Source organism: Leuciscus leuciscus (genome assembly GCF_965113295.1).
Source record: "Leuciscus leuciscus genome assembly, chromosome: 5".
Lineage (NCBI taxonomy): Eukaryota > Metazoa > Chordata > Actinopteri > Cypriniformes > Leuciscidae > Leuciscus > Leuciscus leuciscus.
Window position 1 is genome coordinate 24,711,705 of NC_138729.1, and position 18,890 is coordinate 24,730,594.

Below are 18,890 nucleotides of genomic sequence, written 5' to 3' on the forward strand. Positions count from 1 at the left end.
ATAAATAAATTACATAGAAAAACAATGTGTATTTGATAGTATTTACACAACAACAGTGAACATTGTCTTATTGTACACTACCGTTCAAAAGTTTGGGGTATTTTTTTGGGGGGGGGGGGGATTTTAATACTTTTATTTAGCAAGGATGCATTAAATTGATTCAAAGTGACAGTAAAGATATTTATAATGTTATAAACAATTTCAATTTAAAATGAATTCTGTTCTTTTTAACTTTGTTCGTTAAAGAATAGAAGGGGGAGGGTGGGGAATATCATGGTTTCCACAAAAATATTAAGCAGCAGAACTGTTTTTAACATTGTTTAGTATTACTACAATAAGAAATGTTTATTGAGCAGCAAATCAGCATATCAGAATGATTTTTGAAGGATCATATGATGCTAAAAATTCATATACATGCTGAAAATATATTTCATTAGAAAAGTTATTTTAAATTGTAATCATATTTCACAATATTACAGTTTTTACTACCTTTTTGATCAAATGAATGCAGCCTTGGTGAACATAAGTAAAAAAAAAAATTTGTTTAAATCTTACCGACCCCAAAGTTTTCAACAGTAGTGTGTATGGAAGAATTTCATTTTGATAGAAGGTACAAAGCATTTAAAAACATGCAATGGCTGCCAACTTGTGTTATATCGGTATCTGCTTATAAGATAACACTTAAAATTAGATTTTTTTTTTTTTTTACCATTTCATTTACATTGGCTTTCATAATAGCGAGGGGTTTCAAATACTACACTAAAACAATAATTTCAGGAGAAGTACCTTTCTCTAAAGGCACAATTTTGGAAGAGCAGGGTTTTGACCCACCAGTTGTGGTTTATTCACTCTGTTAGGCTAGTTTGTATCATTGGATACCACTTTCTCAGGTGTCTGCTATGATCAAATCATTTGGTCTCGGCAATGACAACTTTTGTATTGTCTGCACACCTTTGCAGATATGACACCATTCAGAATGCTGTAAGCACATCTCTGCTTTAAAAAAAAAAAACATTGCATGTTACAACTATATAACCTACATTATCAAAATGTCTCATACTGGTATTATGAAAAATATACTCAGGGCCAAATGTTATGTGACTGTAAGCTGGATTTATGTGTAAAAGAGAAACTGAAACCTGTTCTCTAGTTGACACCGCCACCACCTTTGGTATCATTTAGTAATGATAAACGTAACAACTGTATGTAAAATAAATGATGAAACGATAAAATGATGATGTAAATTTCGATTGTAAACGAAATTGTACTGAATCAGTCTCTCAACTCACATCATGTGAGAATCCTCCTCAGTCTTGCAGTTGATGATCATTAAAACCTCAATTGTCGACTTTGGCTGTTTGTTTTGGAACGCAAGGAATCGTTGGCAGAGTTGTGCCTGTGAACGCTTCCCTTCCAAACCCTTTTCCTGTGACTCTTAATCTCAGAGTACATGGTACATCCTCATAGACTGGGTTTTGCGGTTCTTAGTCCCTGAGAAATGGTAAAAAGAAAAGAGGGAAGAGGAACCGTCTTTAGATGGTCTCTACAAAGTTGGCAGGAAAGAGACCCTGGCGTCCATCTTTGCTGAAGCCCCTCCACCACGCTTTGTCGATTGTTTCCACGTCACTGATGATGTCACCAGGTTCAAAAGAGAGCTCATTTTCATCCTCTGTGGAGAACAGGGAAGTTTCAAAGGACATCTCAAATGACAAATTACACAACACTGCTGCTGAAGCAATCAACACTAACCTGCTTGGTAGTCATACAACGCTCTCACGCGCAGAAGTCTTTCTGGTGATGACTAGAGTAAGAAGGAAAAAAATTTAGTACTGCTGAATTGTTTTATCACATTAAGATGTATTTTGCATTAAGTATGGTGTTGTATGTACTTTGCCATTCTCAGTCACCAACTCTGCTTGGATTTCATCTAATTCTTCCTCCTCACGATTAACCGTGTAACAGAGCCGCTCAGGTGTGCTGTGCTCAGATACATCAACATCCTCTACTTAAAAACAAAACAAGGTGTAAAACTCATCATTCATGTATTTATATATATATATATATTCACCACACAAGAGACAACAAAACTAGATAACTTGTGTACTTGGGCCACACCCCTTTACACCCAATGCAATTCGGATTTCGCACAAACCACTCTACAGAGACAGCTAACTGTTTTCTCCTTGAAAACGAGTCAAAATTAGATGAGGGTGGTATAGTAGGTGTAGTGTTTCTGGACCTTAAGAAGGCTTTTGACACTGTGAATCAGACGACACTATTATCAAAATGATCTTTTTTTTATTTCTCGGATGAGGCCATGAAATGGATGGAGTCCTACTTAACTGACAGGAAACAGAGCGTACATATTGGTAATTATTATTCTTCATACCTCGACTCTAATATTGGTGTACCCCAGGGGTCAGTATTGGGCCCTATCTTGTTTAGCCTGTACATGAATTACTTATCTTCAGTTTGTCAGTCTGTTAATATACAAATGTATGCAGATGATACAGTTCTTTATTTGCATACTAAGAACAAACAACAGGCTGCAACTAAATTAACTGAAGCACTGGTAAGTGTTTCTGACTGGCTAAAAATGTCAGATCTGCATCTTAACATTAACAAAAGAGTTTGTATGTTCTTTTCTAAGAAATCCACAAGTGCACAGCAGGCTGATGTTTTTATTGAAGGAGAAAAATCATGGTTGTGTCCGATTTTAAATACCTTGGCATTATTTTAGACTCTAACTTAACTTTTAAAAAGCATGTTAAAAGGGTGGCTAATAACATCAGATATAATATATAACCACAGAGGCAGTCAAACCTTATGCATGCCATGATTTTTTCCCATATATCATACTGTTTCACAAGCTGGTCCCAAGCAAACATGACAACTCTTAAACCAATAGAAACCCTTTATAAGCAAACTTTTTAAAAAAAACTATCAGCTATCACCATTGGCATATCACTACAAAATCAATTTTGAGAGTTTCTTACAGTTTCAAGATGCCTGCCTCATTTTCACAATATTACATGGGCTTGCACCTCCACCACTGGATGAATTTATACAACAAAAGAACAGCAGTGGCAGGGCAACTAGGGCAGCCACTAGGGGAGACTGTGTTGTACAGTATAGATGTAGTAAGTATGGCCAAACAGTCTTCTCAGTACAGGCCTCAAATTATTGGAACTGTCTCCCTACTGAACTCAGAGAAAGCACCAGCATTTAAACTCACACTCAAGAGATGGATAAAAAACAATCAAAACTGAAATCATCAATAGTTGGTTTACCTTATCTTAGGTACTGCCCTTCTTTGTATTGTACTAATTTTATTATTTGTTCAATTCTCCTTTATCTTCCTTTTTCTTTCCTAATCTGTATTCTATCTTTCATGTAATCTTTTTTTATTTTTATTATTAATGTAATATGATGATGTGTTGACCTGCCAAGGGACTACAGATGAAAAAGAGCTTTTCTGCTAACACTGGCGCATTTACATTTTGAGTGTAAACAAAAAATGTCAATTGATGTGCATTGTCCCTTTTAAATAAACAAAGAAATAAATAAAAGTCTGAAATACACTACACAAATTTTGCCCTGATCTGCAGTCTGGAGGAGTCAGCCCTACTTCCTGACAGTCAGCTCCAGTCTGCAGAATTTGGGCAGTCAAGAGTTGACAGATTTCACATCACATCTATGATGTGCACAGACATTTTTTTAGCTTCCGTCCAGTCAGAGCATATCAAACATTTTGAGTCGATTTTAGAACACCTTGTTTTCATTTGTCATGTGTCTCATAGCAAAGAGGTGCATGTCTCCGATTGATTTTGTTGTGTTTGGAACAACTTACCTCCAATTAGCTTATGACCTGTACCATTCAGTGGTCTGCCACATTCAGATTCATCTTCTTCAATCATCCGGTCATACTCTGATGTGTTCACACACGACTCTGAACACACAGCACAAGAACATGTCTTAAAAACCTTAAAAACATTATGTATTTCTTCACGTTACATCTGTGTTCCCATCACCTGGGCTCTTTGGAAGGTCTTCCTCAACTTCATCATCTGAGATCGCTACCACGTGTCTGGACATGTGGTTGACATTAGGGTGGAATTCCTCAGATTCTGCTTCATCCTCAGACTCTGACTCCTCAACCTCCACCAGGGAGCTGATGACACTCTTCTCATCCTCAGGCTTGTATTGTTCGGTTTTCACTGCTTCTTCATAGTTTCTGGTGATCACAGTATCTGAAGGCAGAACTGACATGGCTGAAGTTTCCTCTGGATCCTCTACCTCTTCTTCATCTTCATCTTCTTCGACCAGCACAGCCTTGGCAGTGAAGTCCACTTCTGGTTCACACAGCATTCCAGAGCCAGTTACAAGCTCTGGAGGGAAGATATTGTCAAGATGAGTCATTCTACAAGACCATTTTCAACCATTTAGACCCAAGTAAACTTACCCGTATTGTGCAGTGGGTTATCAGAGAGCGAAGCTGGAAAACGTTCTGTTGTGACGAGTTTCTCCCTGCTAACGTCATAGGCGCAAGACTCTGACTTGTCGTGACTGTCCAGCAGCTTTGGAGACGCAGGGGAAGCGGAATCGTGTACGGGTGCTTGAGGAGGTGGCCGGCTGGGAGGTGACGACTGGGGTGGAGGGGGTCTGGTGACAGGCAGACTGAGTGGGGGCGACACCGGTGGGACAGAGCGCGGGGAAGGTGATGGGGAAGGAGATGTTTCAGCATGCTGTGGTGAGGGGATCATCTGGTAGGGTGGACTAAGTGGGGATGTTGGACGTTTGAAGGACGTGGAATGGGTGCGTGAGAATGGAGACCTTGCAGGGGGACTGTGTGGGGATGTGGGACCAGAATAGGAGTTGGCCCTCTCAAAGATGAAGGCTGTGTCTGTCAAACTGCGTTGGTAGCGACGGAATGGAGATTTGCCTGAGGACCAGAACATAAGTCAAAAGAACCTCAAAAAAATATAATGAACACTGTAAGCTGAAAAAGTTCAGGCATTTTGGGTTACTAAAGGCCTTGTTTACCTGATTGTGGTGATACAGGGCTTGAAGAATTTTGTGAGGATGCGGATAACTGTCTAAAAAACTCCCTGGGATTGATGGTGCGCTGGGAAACAAGTACTGCTGCCTCCTACAGGACAAAAGAAGAAGCATTGTTCAATCCAGCAATGCGTTTGTGTTGATAAAGGAATAGATATGAATGGGCCTTAAAGCAGAGGTCCTCAACTGGTTTTGCTTCAGGACATATTACAATGGACATAAAGTGGTGACCCAACCAAAATTCTTTAGGGTGCAAAAGACACTTCAATTGGTTACATGCTTTCAGCAGTTTCACCACACAAAACACTTAAACCACGTTTATTCTTGTTGCAAGTTAAAAGGTTAATTCACCCAAAAATGTAACATTATCCCATAATTTACTCTTCCTCAAGCCATCCTAGGTGTGTATGACCTACTTTCAGCCAAACACAATCAGAGTCATACTAAACAAAAAATCCTGGCTCTTCCAAGCTTTATAATGGGAGTGAATAGTAAATGAGATTTTGAAGCCCAAAAAAAGTGCATCCATCCATCATAAAAGTAATCCATATGGCTCCACGGGGTTAATAAAGATGAATGCGATGCATTGTGAAGCAAAGCGATATAATTTTGTAAGAAAAATATCCATATTTATAACTTTATAAACTAGAATCACTGGCTTCCGTGCACAAGTTGAGTTCCGGCGGAAGAGTGAACTCTGACCCGACGCATGACGTATTGATGAACACAGAATCACAGAGGATAGAGCAAAACAAAACACTGGTCATGAATTAGAAGTCTAAAATGAGAATGTTTAAAAAGAAATGTCGGGGAGCTTGAGTTTGTTGCCCAGCCCTATTTGTTTGAACCGCGAGAGGCGTCTACTCTCACCTAAGCTTACGCTACTCCTACATCACACTCCTCAACTCTCTCGTGAGCACGGACGTACGTTACCGGAAGCTAGTCATTTTTTCTTACAAAAAAGCATCGCTTCGCTTCAGAAGGTCTTTATTAACCCCCTGGAGCCGTATGGATTACTTTTATGATGGATGGATGTACTTATTATGCACTACAAAAGACAGAGCGAGAGTAGTTTATAAACCCTAGTGTAGTTATTGTAGTTAAGAACTTCAGGCTGTACAGTCAGAATCTGGATGATTCACAAAAAGGGAAAAACTAACTGCTGCTTTCTCAATGGACTCGCTGCGTCTAAGTCGAGCCCTCATGTCCTCCTCATGCTCTCTCTGCTGCTCCACCTGTCAATTGCACGAAGAGCCCAACGTCATTACAGGATATGACTACATGATCATTTACCCATATGCAGGTTCATTACCATGTTTAAAAACTTACAACTTTTTCAATTCTCAGTAAAAGAAACTGAATACACTTATTAATGCACTCACCCATTTCACTTTTTCCTTATTTTTAGCCTTTTCCTCAAGCTGAGCCTGGATCCTCCTGAGAAAAAAACAACAGGAAGGTAAAGCTGAAGAAATTGACCGTTCGCAAAGACCCGCCCCCTTTATTTACTGTTGCTATGTCCGACAAGCCACGCCGCTCTCATGCCACACACCATGTTCTCACAGTGAAAAACACATCGCGGAGGAGAGAGGACACTGACAACACACTGGAGACAGGACAGACCAGGTTACTTTTGATATGAAACAAAGTCTCACCTTTCAAATTTGGTCATTTTTTAAAGAAATGTAAACAATAAATACCGTTCTGTGGCTCTTTAATGTGTCTGACAGATCGCTGTAGAGCCTCAGTTAAAGCTGCTCATGAACCGATCAGCTCTTCCTTCTAGTTAATTTATAGCATCAAATAAATATGAATGAACATCAGAAGGAATGTTGTTTTAACTGCGGAAAGACGTCAGTGCACTGCGTTTTTCAAGTTCAAATCCTCCAACGATTATCTCCTAACTTTCCTGACTGCTTTGTCGGACAAAAATGGCGGATTCGGCGGATGGCAGATTATGATTGGTCAGATCGCCTGTCAATCAACTCCCTGCGAAGGGCCAATTAATTCTCCTTTGGACAGAAGTGGTTTTTGATCAGGTGGACAGCGCAAACCTTTGTTCTTCAATCATCTGTAGCTTTTCGTTCATCTTTCTGTCTCTCTCTTCAGCCTCTCTTTTCTCCTTTAGAACTCGTTCTCTCTCCCAGCGTCGTCTGTCTTCTACAGCCCTCCGACGTTCTTCCTCCTTTCTCTCCTCCTCCTCGCGCTAAAACACATCATATTACACAGATTTGTGATACATTACATCTGAATAGAACTGGAGTAGACTGAATAGAGTCTGAACAAGAAGTTTGTGATAAACAAATTGATTATAATATAAATTATTAAACAGCTATCTTGATTCTGGTAAATTGCAAATATTAAACTTAAATCAAATATTTTTGCATAATGGCTGGTTGACTGTACATTATTCCTTACTGACATGGCTGGGATGTTTCTATTAATAGTATTATATTTGAGGAATCTTGCTTGATACATTTTAATTATTTCTGGTCTTTTGTTAAATACTGGCAAAATCTGCAGCATTATGGGGATGTTTGGGAAAGTGTAGCAGTGAACATAGTTGAAGCTGTACCTCTGCACGAGCCCAGAAGGAGTCTCTGTTAATCCGTCTCATCTCCATGGCAGCATTTGTCTTCTTGTAGTTTGTACCCTGTGGGTGTGGCACACAAATGCAACAAAAGACCCAAAACATCAATGAGAGACAATTAGACCACGTCCCCTAAGTGCATCAATAAATTATACTGAGAAGCAGACTTCTTCTATGTTAATGAAGGAAGCCAGCCAAGTCTTCTTTCTTTTTTTTATGGTAACTTACCACAGTCTCCTCCTTATCCATTGCCCTTGAGGGTCTCCTCAGTTTCTCCATTGGAGGTCGCATCTTTGCAATAGCAGCCATAATCTGCTCCTCTGTCACCTCATCTTGCTCCGAGGCTTTAATAAATACTTGAGCCTCCTGTGATGACAAACATCAAGAGATAAAAAAATACTGACCTCATCGTTGAAGCTGTTCCATATGAACACACTTAGCTAAGTAAGATAAGTTTGCATATCAATGTGTCTGCTGTTGAATTGCATTTAGAATAAGAACTGACTGTTAATCTGATAATATTCTGCAAAACAATTAGATTTTTCTCTGTATCTATGTAGACAACAAATGCAGAGAAAAATAGTGATAACTAAATTTCAGTGAAGGCCTTGCAATGGCATAAGAGAACAGACTATGGGTCGAAATTATTATTCATTTGTATATCAGAGGATGTAAGAATGTATAGGCCCAAAACTAACATGTATGTATACTACATTTTCCCTTATAAGGCATTTTCCTGTCATCAGCATCAATCTACAGCTCTGAGGTCACTGAGATGAAGATCCATTGAGGATTTATGTGGTTAATCGCTGCTCAACAAAACAACTCAGATCACTAACTGAATATAGTGTAAAATAGAGTGATCTGGTTTATGGGAGAGAAGGAAGGGAGTAGAAAAGCAATGAAATAGACATTGTGCCAGAGGGCCTTGTGAGTGCAGGATTGGGCTCCAACCCAACAAAACCCACAGCTTTACAATGGATTACCACACTGTTACATTCAGCTCTCTTTCCACATTTCCCTGAAACGCACAAGAACTTGAACGTGTCAGGACCAATTTGTTCACTCGTTGCTTTTTCTGTGACTGAAATGACTTTATCAACAGAACATTATGGGGGAATTCTCCTCCCTTTTATCTGTTTTTCTGCTCGGGAGGAGTTAAATGACTTAATTATCTGTTATTACTTGCTTTAGATGAGCCCCTTGACATGCAGTTAGCCCCAGGGCTTTAGCGGTGATGACAATATGAACAGCACTGAGGACAGATGCTCTCCCATACACACCTCACACCTGCAGCTGACAGCACTTCTGTCCTTAATATCTGATCTCAGATCACACTCAATCAACCAGAAAACAAAAATCACAAACCATCCACTTTATTTTTCAGGTAAAAATGAGGTGGCTATTTGTAATTTTCCTGTGTCTGGCTTCCTGTGTCATTTACTCCCAATTATTTTTAGCAGTACAAAACGGCTCGTTATGCTGCTTGATATTGCAAATTGGTATTTCTTACCATACTATTTTAATATAGTGTCTTAATTATAAACACGCTGGTTTGTAGTGCAAACAGTTTTACAGTTTACTGCACTTCAAAACTTTCTTCTCGCTATTTCCCTATAGCGGCTAATGAATCAGAAGTCTCGCACATTCACAGAAAACACCTTACTTCCGTGTTAAAAAATAAGGTGGATAGTTCAAAGTAAGTTATAGTTAGTTCAAATTCTAGTTCAAAGGGTCAATAATATATATATATTGTATATAATTTTTTTTTTTTTTTTTTTTTTTGATTTAAAAGATTCATTAAACCGATCAAAAGTGACAGACATTTATAATGTTACATTCTTTATTAAGGAATCCTAAAAAAAAAATTATCCTAGTTTCCACAAAAATATTAAGCAGCACAACTGTTTTTAATGTTGATTATAATAAAAAAAGTTTTTTGAGCATTAAACCAGAATTTTAGAATGATTTCTGAAGGATCGTGTGACACTGAAGACCGTGATGAGTAATGATGCTGAAAATTCAGCTATGCCATTACAAGAATATTTTCCAATACTACTGTTTTTACTGTATTTTTGATCAAATGAATGCAGCCTTGGTGAGGATAAGATACTTCTTTCAAAAACATCAAAAACAACTTGAACATTGTCAACAGATTAGAGATAGTATATTTACAGTTCTTTTTATCAAAGCAAAATAAAAATCTGTTGAAGTTTACAACATCTGCTTATGTTGCAAGAGCTGACTAGTCATTCTGCACACATGACAGTCCTTACTAGCACAGACTCGCCATGAAGAGACAATAAAAAGTGTGAGTGATAAATGGAGAAAGCAGGGAGGAGAAACTGGAGGGATTTAGACTTCAGTGTTGCTCATCTTATTACTGATACTCAGAAGGCACATCTCAGAAGCCAACACGTACACTATGATAAATGGGTTTGGCTTTTACATTTGGTTCAGTTCCCCATGACTGAATGTCTTTGGAGACTAGGCCTGGACTAGAGACTCATTATTTACTCTTTCATTCCAAACCTGTAAGACTTCTGTAGAAGAATTCTTCATATTTCGGCTTTTTAGTGTTTTTGTCCATACAATGTGAAAGTCACATTGGAAATATATGAAGGTGAGCAAATGATGACAAAACTTTCAATTTTGTTTTAACTATCCCTTTAAGTAAAAAAAAACTATAGTAATAACAGTAAATTATGCATAATTACAAGTAACTAACCCTAAACCGAACCCTAATCTTAACCGTAACTCTATAGTAAGTACAAGTACAATGTAACTATGTCACCTTAAAATAAATTGTAATCAAAATATCTGCCAGCATAATTGAAAGAAACACGAACACATGCATCTGTGGAGTGTCTGTGAATAAGAAGGTTTTTCACATTTGTCGTCGACTATTGCTTTCTTGCTGTGTCCAACTGGAGACTTTGCAGGTCCCTCAATCCCAATTTAGAAAGTGTTATCATTAATTTAGAAGAATACTGAGGCAGAACACTGTAAATGCCTCTGACAGCTTGTCTCCGGCTGTCTGATTTTATCCCATACAGTATGTGCTCTAGTTGGTTTGGGGGCTCAGCCTCTCCCACGCTATAAAACTTAATTGCTGACCTTACATAACCTAACAAAGTTAATTTGCTTGAACAAGCATCATTCAACACAGAAATAACCCAACAAGATCTAAATCCGAATGGAAATAATAAAAGACACTTTGGTAACCCACTCGTGCTGACATTTATCACACACAAACACACATTGTGGATGAACAACACAATACAAGGTCATAAAGGTTGTCGATCTCAAAAGAGAGAGAGAGAAACACTGAGAATTGAATAAACAGCATTCTTGGCATGCCTGTGGAGCTGACTGGGCAATGTCTTTATAAGGCATTAAAAAATGTCCCAGACATTAAGTATGTTTGACGATCTCATACAACCATCCGAAAAATATGGAAATGTTAAAGCAACATCGCCTGAAGTAAATAAATCCACAGACAGCTTCAAGAGACACGCACATATATCACAAGAAACATAAAACATCCTCAACGGCAACACTGCTAAAAATAAAAGCACATTTTATATAACAAACACTTTTAACCTTGTCCTTTCCTTAGGAATTTCTCTCTCCCTTAAATTTCCGCCCTTGTCAGTCAGTCTGTTTGGTGCCTGTCAGTGGCACTGCTCGGCTGTTCAGGAGAACAATAGGGCATGACACGAGAGGAAGAGTTTACTACAATAGGAGCTGGCAAAAGCTCCAAGCCATCGCTTCACAGATACTAGCGAAGGAAGGAAACATTTACAAGAGGGAAATCTCAGAATAAAGCAGAGGAGTGAATTTGTACACATATTAGGAGGGTTTGACATTTCAGAATTGTGAGCCTTTTTTACATCTTCCACCCATTCATTCAAATAGGCACAAAACACGAGTTTGTCTTAACCCTTTAATGGCCTCTCACCATTCCGTAGATCATGTTGAGTTAACAAAAACACTGCACTCAACTCAATCTGACTGATCACTCGGGTTCTGTATGTATATAATAGAGGTCAATGAATAATGAAATGTGGACTTAAATCCAAATAATAAAAACTTGGGTCTGTAAAAAAATGTATATTGTTTGTTTTATTATTGACCAAAGGCATTTTTTTCCATTTGTTAAATCAAAGCAGCAATGTCAGAAAGATAAAATCATATGAACAAGAAAAAAAAAAAGAGAACTGTGATATCTGATCAGAGGCTATGACTAGACAAGTCTACCAATCTCAATATGTAATTCCTATTGCATATATCTCAATCGTAAACACCTAAAGGATGAGAAACTATAACTGCTGTACAATGTATGTGTATGTTTATGATGACTTCCAATGACATACATTCTCTGAATGTTTTCTATACAGCTTTAAGGGAAGTTCCTTTACAGAGAGATGAAGAGAGAGAGCAGACGCCCTACAAAAAGGATGCAGGACATTCTACAGCCATACAAACACAGGATGTGTACAAGAATGAGACAAATGTCTGATGTATGAGGGGGAGAAACACATTATTTTACTCACTCCATATCCAAATGCTTCCAAGTGTAGCTGCAGCACTATATACTATATGATTAATAAAGGTTCAAACGGGTACACTATTAAAATACATTGAATTCTGCAATACAATGCATTTATTAAACTTAAGTTTAAAGAGTTTGATCTTCTGACATCCTTCATAGAATCATCTAAACAAGTAAAGTAACCAGCTGAATATAGCGCTGCTGTGATTATATGAACTTTCCTCAGGAACTTTATTATGTAAAGCAGATGAGACACAGACGCCTAGTCATGGTGGGCGACTGTTTGTTTTGTTTTACCTTGAAGAAGGCCTTGATGGCAGGGAGATGGCTGTCACATTCAGTTCTGCGATGCTCATCCACACTATCACCAACCTGTTATATGTAGACAGAAGAGACTGTAAGATTTATAAGATACCTACAAGTGACAGTACCATGATATTTAAGAGACTTGCGCTTTCAAATAATCAAAATAAAAACACAAATAGTATGAGACATATAATGTAGTATCACCTTTAAATATCCTCAAAACTCAATATACACTGCGGTCAGTACAGTACAGTTTTTTTTATGTTTTTGAGAGAAGTCTCTATGCACATCAAGGCTGCATTTATTTGATCAAAAATACAGTAATAACTAGCCTAGAAATCTAGATGCAAAAAATTATTTTGCAGCCAGGGTAGTCTAGCAACTCTCCGTTGACTTTCGTGCTGGAAAAACCTAAATTGGGTCAGGCCAATCACGTCGTGTATAGAGTAGGCGGGGCGGGCTTAACATAATGACGACAGAGTTGCGACGGTTCCCTGCTACTTGAAAACAAAGAATGGCGGCTGCTGGAGAACAGTCTTTCGAATCGGCTTTGGCCGCAACTCTGGAGGACTTGGAGTTACGTTTTTCTTTGAGAAAAGAGCAAAGAATGGCACTTAAGTCATTCTTAAAAAAGTAAGATGTGTTCGTAGTTTTGCCGGCCAGATTCAAAAGTTGAATCTATCGACTAACGTTAGCTCCGCTGTTGGGAAAACGCTCTGGTTGGTTGAAGCGCTGTCCTATTGCGTGCAGAGTGAATTTGAAAGACAGCCGTTTATCCCACCCCTCGGATTGAGCCGTGTCTATGGAGAGTTGCCAGACCTAACATCTTGATGTAGGTCTGGCTTGCAAGGCTAAGTAATAACGTGAAACATTTTAAAACAACTGTTTTCTATTTTATTTAAAAAATCTATTACAGTCTTCAGTGTCACATGATCCTTCAGAAATCATTCAAATATTATTATAAACATTGAAAACAGCCATGCTGCTTAATATGTTTGTGGAAACCAGGATACTTTTTATTTACTTGATAAATAGAAAGTTCAAAAGAACAAAATTTATTTGAAATAGAAATGTTGTGTAAAGATTAATATTATAGGTCTTTACTGTCACCTTTGATCATCTGAATGCATCTTTGACTATGCATTTCTTTCAAACTATGAATTTCTTTCAAAAAGAATGATATACAAGGAATTAAAATCTATTTTAAACCTGTAACAAACTACTCTTCTGGTGCATCTAGACCTTCTATAGAATCAGATTTCTGTACTGTATGCGCGTGCGTGCGAGTGTGCGTGTATGTGTGTGTGTGTGTGTGTGTGTGTGTGTACCAGTCTGGTTCACAAGAATGTCTCTTCTGCAGTTAACAGGTCACTGAGACCACTCCCCCCCTCCCTCTATACAATGCCTGACTGGCTACAGATGGCACCTCTGACCCCAACAACAACATTCCCACTTCTCGCCTTAGCAACCAGATCCACGATGGATATTAGAAAGGTTCCCAGAATGCTTCTTTTCGTCCGTATTTGAGCTCCTTCAGTTACTGAAGTCTGAAGGTCAAGCTCTTTTGTGAAGTGAAGCCATTGACACTTCTCATCAACAGCAGCCTCACATCCACCGCTTAAATACGGACCGTTTCAAGATGCGGCAGCTCCAACCAATGAGGAACCACTTCAGGCTCACACCCCATGGCAACATCCAATAGGAACTAGGTATAAAGTTCTAACATCCAATCAGAACAAGGCAAAATGACCTCATCCAGAAGTATTTGTTAGAAGAGCTACAAATGTTTGAAGCACCCCGATAGAAAGGGAAAGGCAGACTTTCCATCTAAAATGTAGGATATTGTCAATTTGCAGTTTATGTAGAGCTGAGAGAACTCAGCTGCTACATTTCAGTGTAGTATGTCTGCATACATTTTTCATGGCTGAAATAAACTGATATAAACATTCAGATTCTTCATGTGAACTTACCCAGCAGACCATGACAATCTGTGGTTGTCCTGTTTCTGTCAGTCCCACCCTGCAGAGGCCATACATGGGCCTGCTGTTGTGAAATTTCCCAACCAATTCTGTCAAACCTCCAGCTGGCAGATGAGAGAGAGCGAGAGAGAGAGAAATAAAGGGGGAAGGGAAAGACAAAATTAAAAATGTCCAAAGTGTCTTCATGAAATATTGACCACAAGAAAGGAAACGCCTCAGCCACCATGAAACACTTGCATTCTTTTTCCAGATTATCATGATAATCTACAAAGAACAGGATTGGTCTGATGTACTGTAATAAGCAGAGCCGGTATATTTCACTGCACTCAAGTGAGATTTTTCTGCATCATCTGATATTAAGAGGAACAGTGTTGGCAGTTCAGCCTTAATTGGTAATCCTCTGATTTAGCAGCATTTAACACATGAATGTTGCCCTCAGACTGAGCTTTTAAAGTGGCTCAAATAGAGACTGTCCACATTTTAAGCGACCTTGGTTCTGGATGTGTTTATTCCATTCATTTTCTCCATAGGAATTTCAAAAACTCAGCACACATGCTTATGACATTAGGAGTAGTTGGCTTGTGGGGTCCTGGGTACAAGGCTGGCCTGGGACATGACTGTCCCAATCCCACTCCCCTTCTCTCACCCCTACTTCCCTGTCTATCCTCCTGTCCTATAAATAAAGGCAAATAATCCCAAAAATTCTATAGGAAAAAAAGACAAATGCCCAAGCACGTTTACTGTGTTTTATGAATTAACTGTGTCATTCTCATCCCAGACATAATGCACTCCACACCTTTCGATCAATGACTTTTCTTGTTGTTTGTAAATACTGGATAGGGATTTTTAAAGGGCTGTCAAATTTAAATTTGAATTTTGAATATTCATTGAATTTAAAATAAAAATTCACATTTGAATGAAAAAACGAAGCATTCGAATTGTAGGTGCATTAGGCAGCCTTATTAGTGGTGAATGTGAACGAGATGCGCGACGATGACGTAAGAGTCGTTGTTGCATTGTAATGATTCTGTTAGCCTGTCCAGTTGAACCGACTAGATGTGGCGCGTTGTTCATTCAAAACATTGCAGAAAAAGAGAATCTCAATGCGGAAAAGATCTTGGTTGAATCAAAAGTTACCATAACTAAGCTGTTCACACAGAACTCTTTTTATGAGCTCCTTTTCCATTGTTTTCTATGCAAAACATGCACTAGAGTAGACGGACATCTTTGACCGTTGCACTCGAGTCCCGCACAAGAGAGCCGCGTGTTTATAAAGCCACGATATGTTAAAAGAAGTTCAACTTCTAAAAAAACAGTCTCGAGACTGAGGGGGGATATTTTCCCCCATTCTACTGCATCTCAAGTTTAAAAATAAATAAATAAAATAAATAAATAAATACTCTGTGTGATCGGCGCTTTGGCTCTAAGTATTAAACTATGCATAAATAAAAATAATTTTTATGCAATTTACAAAATTATATTGGATTTATAACATGTTATTTCATTGCTTGGAATAAGCTATTTAATGCAGTAAATTAATATTCTGCTCATTGCGCGCTCGGGAGACAAGAAGCTTTTTTTTTCCTAACTAAAATGATGCCTTTTAAATTCGAATATAATTCGAATATTGGTCAAATTTAAGTATAAAATTCAAATTTAGTTTTCAGCCATTTTGACAGCCCTAGAGGGTAAAAAAAAAAAAATGTATGGCGACTGCATTCACAAAGAGCAATTTCTCAAATAATTTTAGAGCTAAGCATTTATATGCATCAGAAAAGTCCTTACCTTTCCATGATTTATAACACTGATATTAATATTTTAATATTTTCCTTGTCTTTTACAAACCTAAAATAATTGTCCTGATATTTACATGGCTGTGGAAATTATATATTATATTTTATTATAATTATATAAAATTTTAGACTTGTTTTAATGTTGATATATATCAACACAGATATATATCGACTAGTGTTGATACTAGTCAACACTTATATATATATATATATATATATATATATATATATATATATATATATAAACATAAAATATGCTGTTATTCCTGTTTCCATGGAACTTTTTCTAATTAGTGAAAATCATTTTAGAATTATGTAGTGCAGTTCTTTACGTGAAAATCTGCAAATAAACCAGTTTGTTTTTTGTTTTGTTTTTCAACAACAGACTTACTGATTTGCTGCTGTACTTTATTAAGCATTGGTAAAAAACTTAAAAAATAAAAAGGAGTCTTACCTCCTGAATCTGTGAGTTTAAGATTGTTGGTCACTCCCTCATATGCAAATAAAGCCCTGAAAAAGACAAAGAGAGAAATACATCAGTATATTACACTGGAGGAAAAAACAGCAGACCACATTTCAGAAACTGGTGTTGATAGACTTAAAGCTACACTGTGTAGGATTTTCTCCCATCTAGCGGTGAAATTGTTTATGACTACCAACTGAATATTACTTTCTAGCCCATCCCATTCCGAGGGCGTTTTAACTCCTAAGGTAGCCAGCAGTCGCGAGTAATCTCCCCCTCACATTCGTCACGGTGCCACTGAGTGTAAAAGTTGGAAAGGTGAAGCTTGAATTTCCAGGTATGGCCCTCTTTGTATTTTCAAGATGGAGGCGCAACATGGCTTCCTCCATTTGAGCGACTCACTCATATGTATTCTGAATGGCAGATTCTACGCTTATGAGAATACTTGATTAGTTGGTGGAAATAAATACACATGAATGAGCACATATAATTTTTGCGAAGAATCAACAAAAAAAATTACACAGTGTAGCTTTAAGTTACAAGATTTGTTGAAACCAGATTTTAACAACGTCCTGAAACTGACCATATCAAGGTCGTGATGATAGCAATTCAAGATGAGGCAAGTGAAAAGTCAATATATCAATAGTAGAGACCCCCGACCTTGCACAGTCTGAAACAGATCACGGGCCCTCCTTGCATTCCTCAGCCAAACATAAACCACATCCTCACTAATTTACGTCATCTTAAAATGCAGTAAGTGGGATTATGCATGAGGACCATGTGTGCATTGTCCATCCGTTTATCCTACACATTCACGCCATCCCAGAATGCTCCGGATATTGGACATGTATTGTGCATACCCAGCACTGACCCCAGTAAACCTACCAGGCCCTGTGGAGTAATGCATATACCAAATTTTCTCAGAACAGGAATGTTATATATCCCTCTTTCTTTATTACTGCTCTTGCTGTTTAGTTTTCTGATTTGCAGAAAAAGTCCCTCAGGATCTACCTTAATCAGAGTAGATGCCCGCTGTCGTTGCCTATGACTTTTCACATTGTTAGTTAGGCTCTAATTTTGACAGGCACAAGTCAAGACTTGTAACCGAATGTTCTTTGGGCCTACTAGCTCTAATAACAAGTGTAATTGCAGTGTATGAAATCGCAAAACAGCATTTGAACCCAGGTCACAGCTGTATGTGGTTATGTATCATTCATAAGCTGCACTGGGACTATTACTTGGAACTGCAGCTGAGAGAAAATAATGGAGTTTGTATCACAGCCACCCGGCCACACCAAAGCAAATAGTGAAATGCAGGTGGGGCACTCGGTTTCTGAGATTAATAAGACTTGAGGTATAGTGCAATTGAAGTGCAACACTGAATTTGTTGGGATGCTCCATACCCAGTTTCTCTGCTAAAGGGTAACTATTAGTGAAACATCTGAAGGGCTCTGGGAATGGGGATCACAGCCTGTAATGCTTTTGGAAGGGTTCCCGTCTGTGACTTCGGTGTTGTGAGACTTCTTGTTTGAAATGGCAGATGAAACTGCACTTGAAGACACATTCATATGGTGTTCAATTCCCATTCAAAGCACAATAAATACATTTGGGCATATTCTGTGAGCAAAACTTCATAACTTATATTATGATGAATTTTTCAATGTTTCAGCCTCTCACCGAAGAAGAAAAAAACAATCTAAAAGTGTTGGATAAGCCATTTACTCTCAACATGAGCTTCTAGTCCAAAAAATATTCAGTTTTAATATCACAAAACCAAAACACTGTTGTGTACTTTTTTTCTTTGGACATCAGGTGAAATCTGTAAATTTATCGGTTGGTTTTCTGTCAAACTTGCTGTAGCAGGTACATCACAGCTGAGTGACATCATAAACAGGTTAATCCCTGGGAAAACTTTTCTAAGAATTAGTCAAATGTAAAATATCTAGTAAATCCTATAATTGTATATAATAACATCATGGCTCATGGATCAAACTGGTCCAGTAAGAGCTGGGAACATTTAATCGTCTCCCATGCCTCTTTTACATCCATTATACACTTTGTCATTGTCATGGCCTTAAGTTCTTTTCTGGAAACTCCTCCCTTGGATGCCTCATATGAGGAGATTATTTATTCACTTGTGGAGAGT

General features: G+C 38.1%; 1 protein-coding gene across 2 annotated transcripts in view; it reads right to left on the minus strand.

The window, feature by feature from the left end:
• Nucleotides 1–118: 118 nt before the first annotated feature.
• LOC309498561 (uncharacterized protein) overlaps nt 119–18,890 on the minus strand; it is a 49,368-nt gene continuing 30,596 nt past the window's right edge. The window contains exons 2-16 of one of the 2 annotated variants that reach the window (XM_082169338.1): nt 16,736–16,791; nt 14,480–14,592; nt 12,501–12,575; nt 7,877–8,014; nt 7,634–7,711; nt 7,113–7,264; nt 6,441–6,495; nt 6,219–6,293; nt 5,044–5,149; nt 4,463–4,942; nt 4,032–4,388; nt 3,851–3,949; nt 1,890–2,002; nt 1,750–1,801; nt 119–1,669 (exon numbers count right to left, since the gene is read on the minus strand). In XM_082169338.1, coding sequence (XP_082025464.1) covers nt 1,533–1,669; nt 1,750–1,801; nt 1,890–2,002; nt 3,851–3,949; nt 4,032–4,388; nt 4,463–4,942; nt 5,044–5,149; nt 6,219–6,293; nt 6,441–6,495; nt 7,113–7,264; nt 7,634–7,711; nt 7,877–8,014; nt 12,501–12,575; nt 14,480–14,592; nt 16,736–16,791 — 2,086 coding nt within the window. In that variant the 3' untranslated portion in view covers nt 119–1,532. Of the gene's footprint in view, nt 1,670–1,749; nt 1,802–1,889; nt 2,006–3,850; nt 3,950–4,031; nt 4,389–4,462; nt 4,943–5,043; nt 5,150–6,218; nt 6,294–6,440; nt 6,496–7,112; nt 7,265–7,633; nt 7,712–7,876; nt 8,015–12,500; nt 12,576–14,479; nt 14,593–16,735; nt 16,792–18,890 lie in introns of both variants that reach the window. The other variant, XM_082169337.1, reaches the window with a different exon arrangement.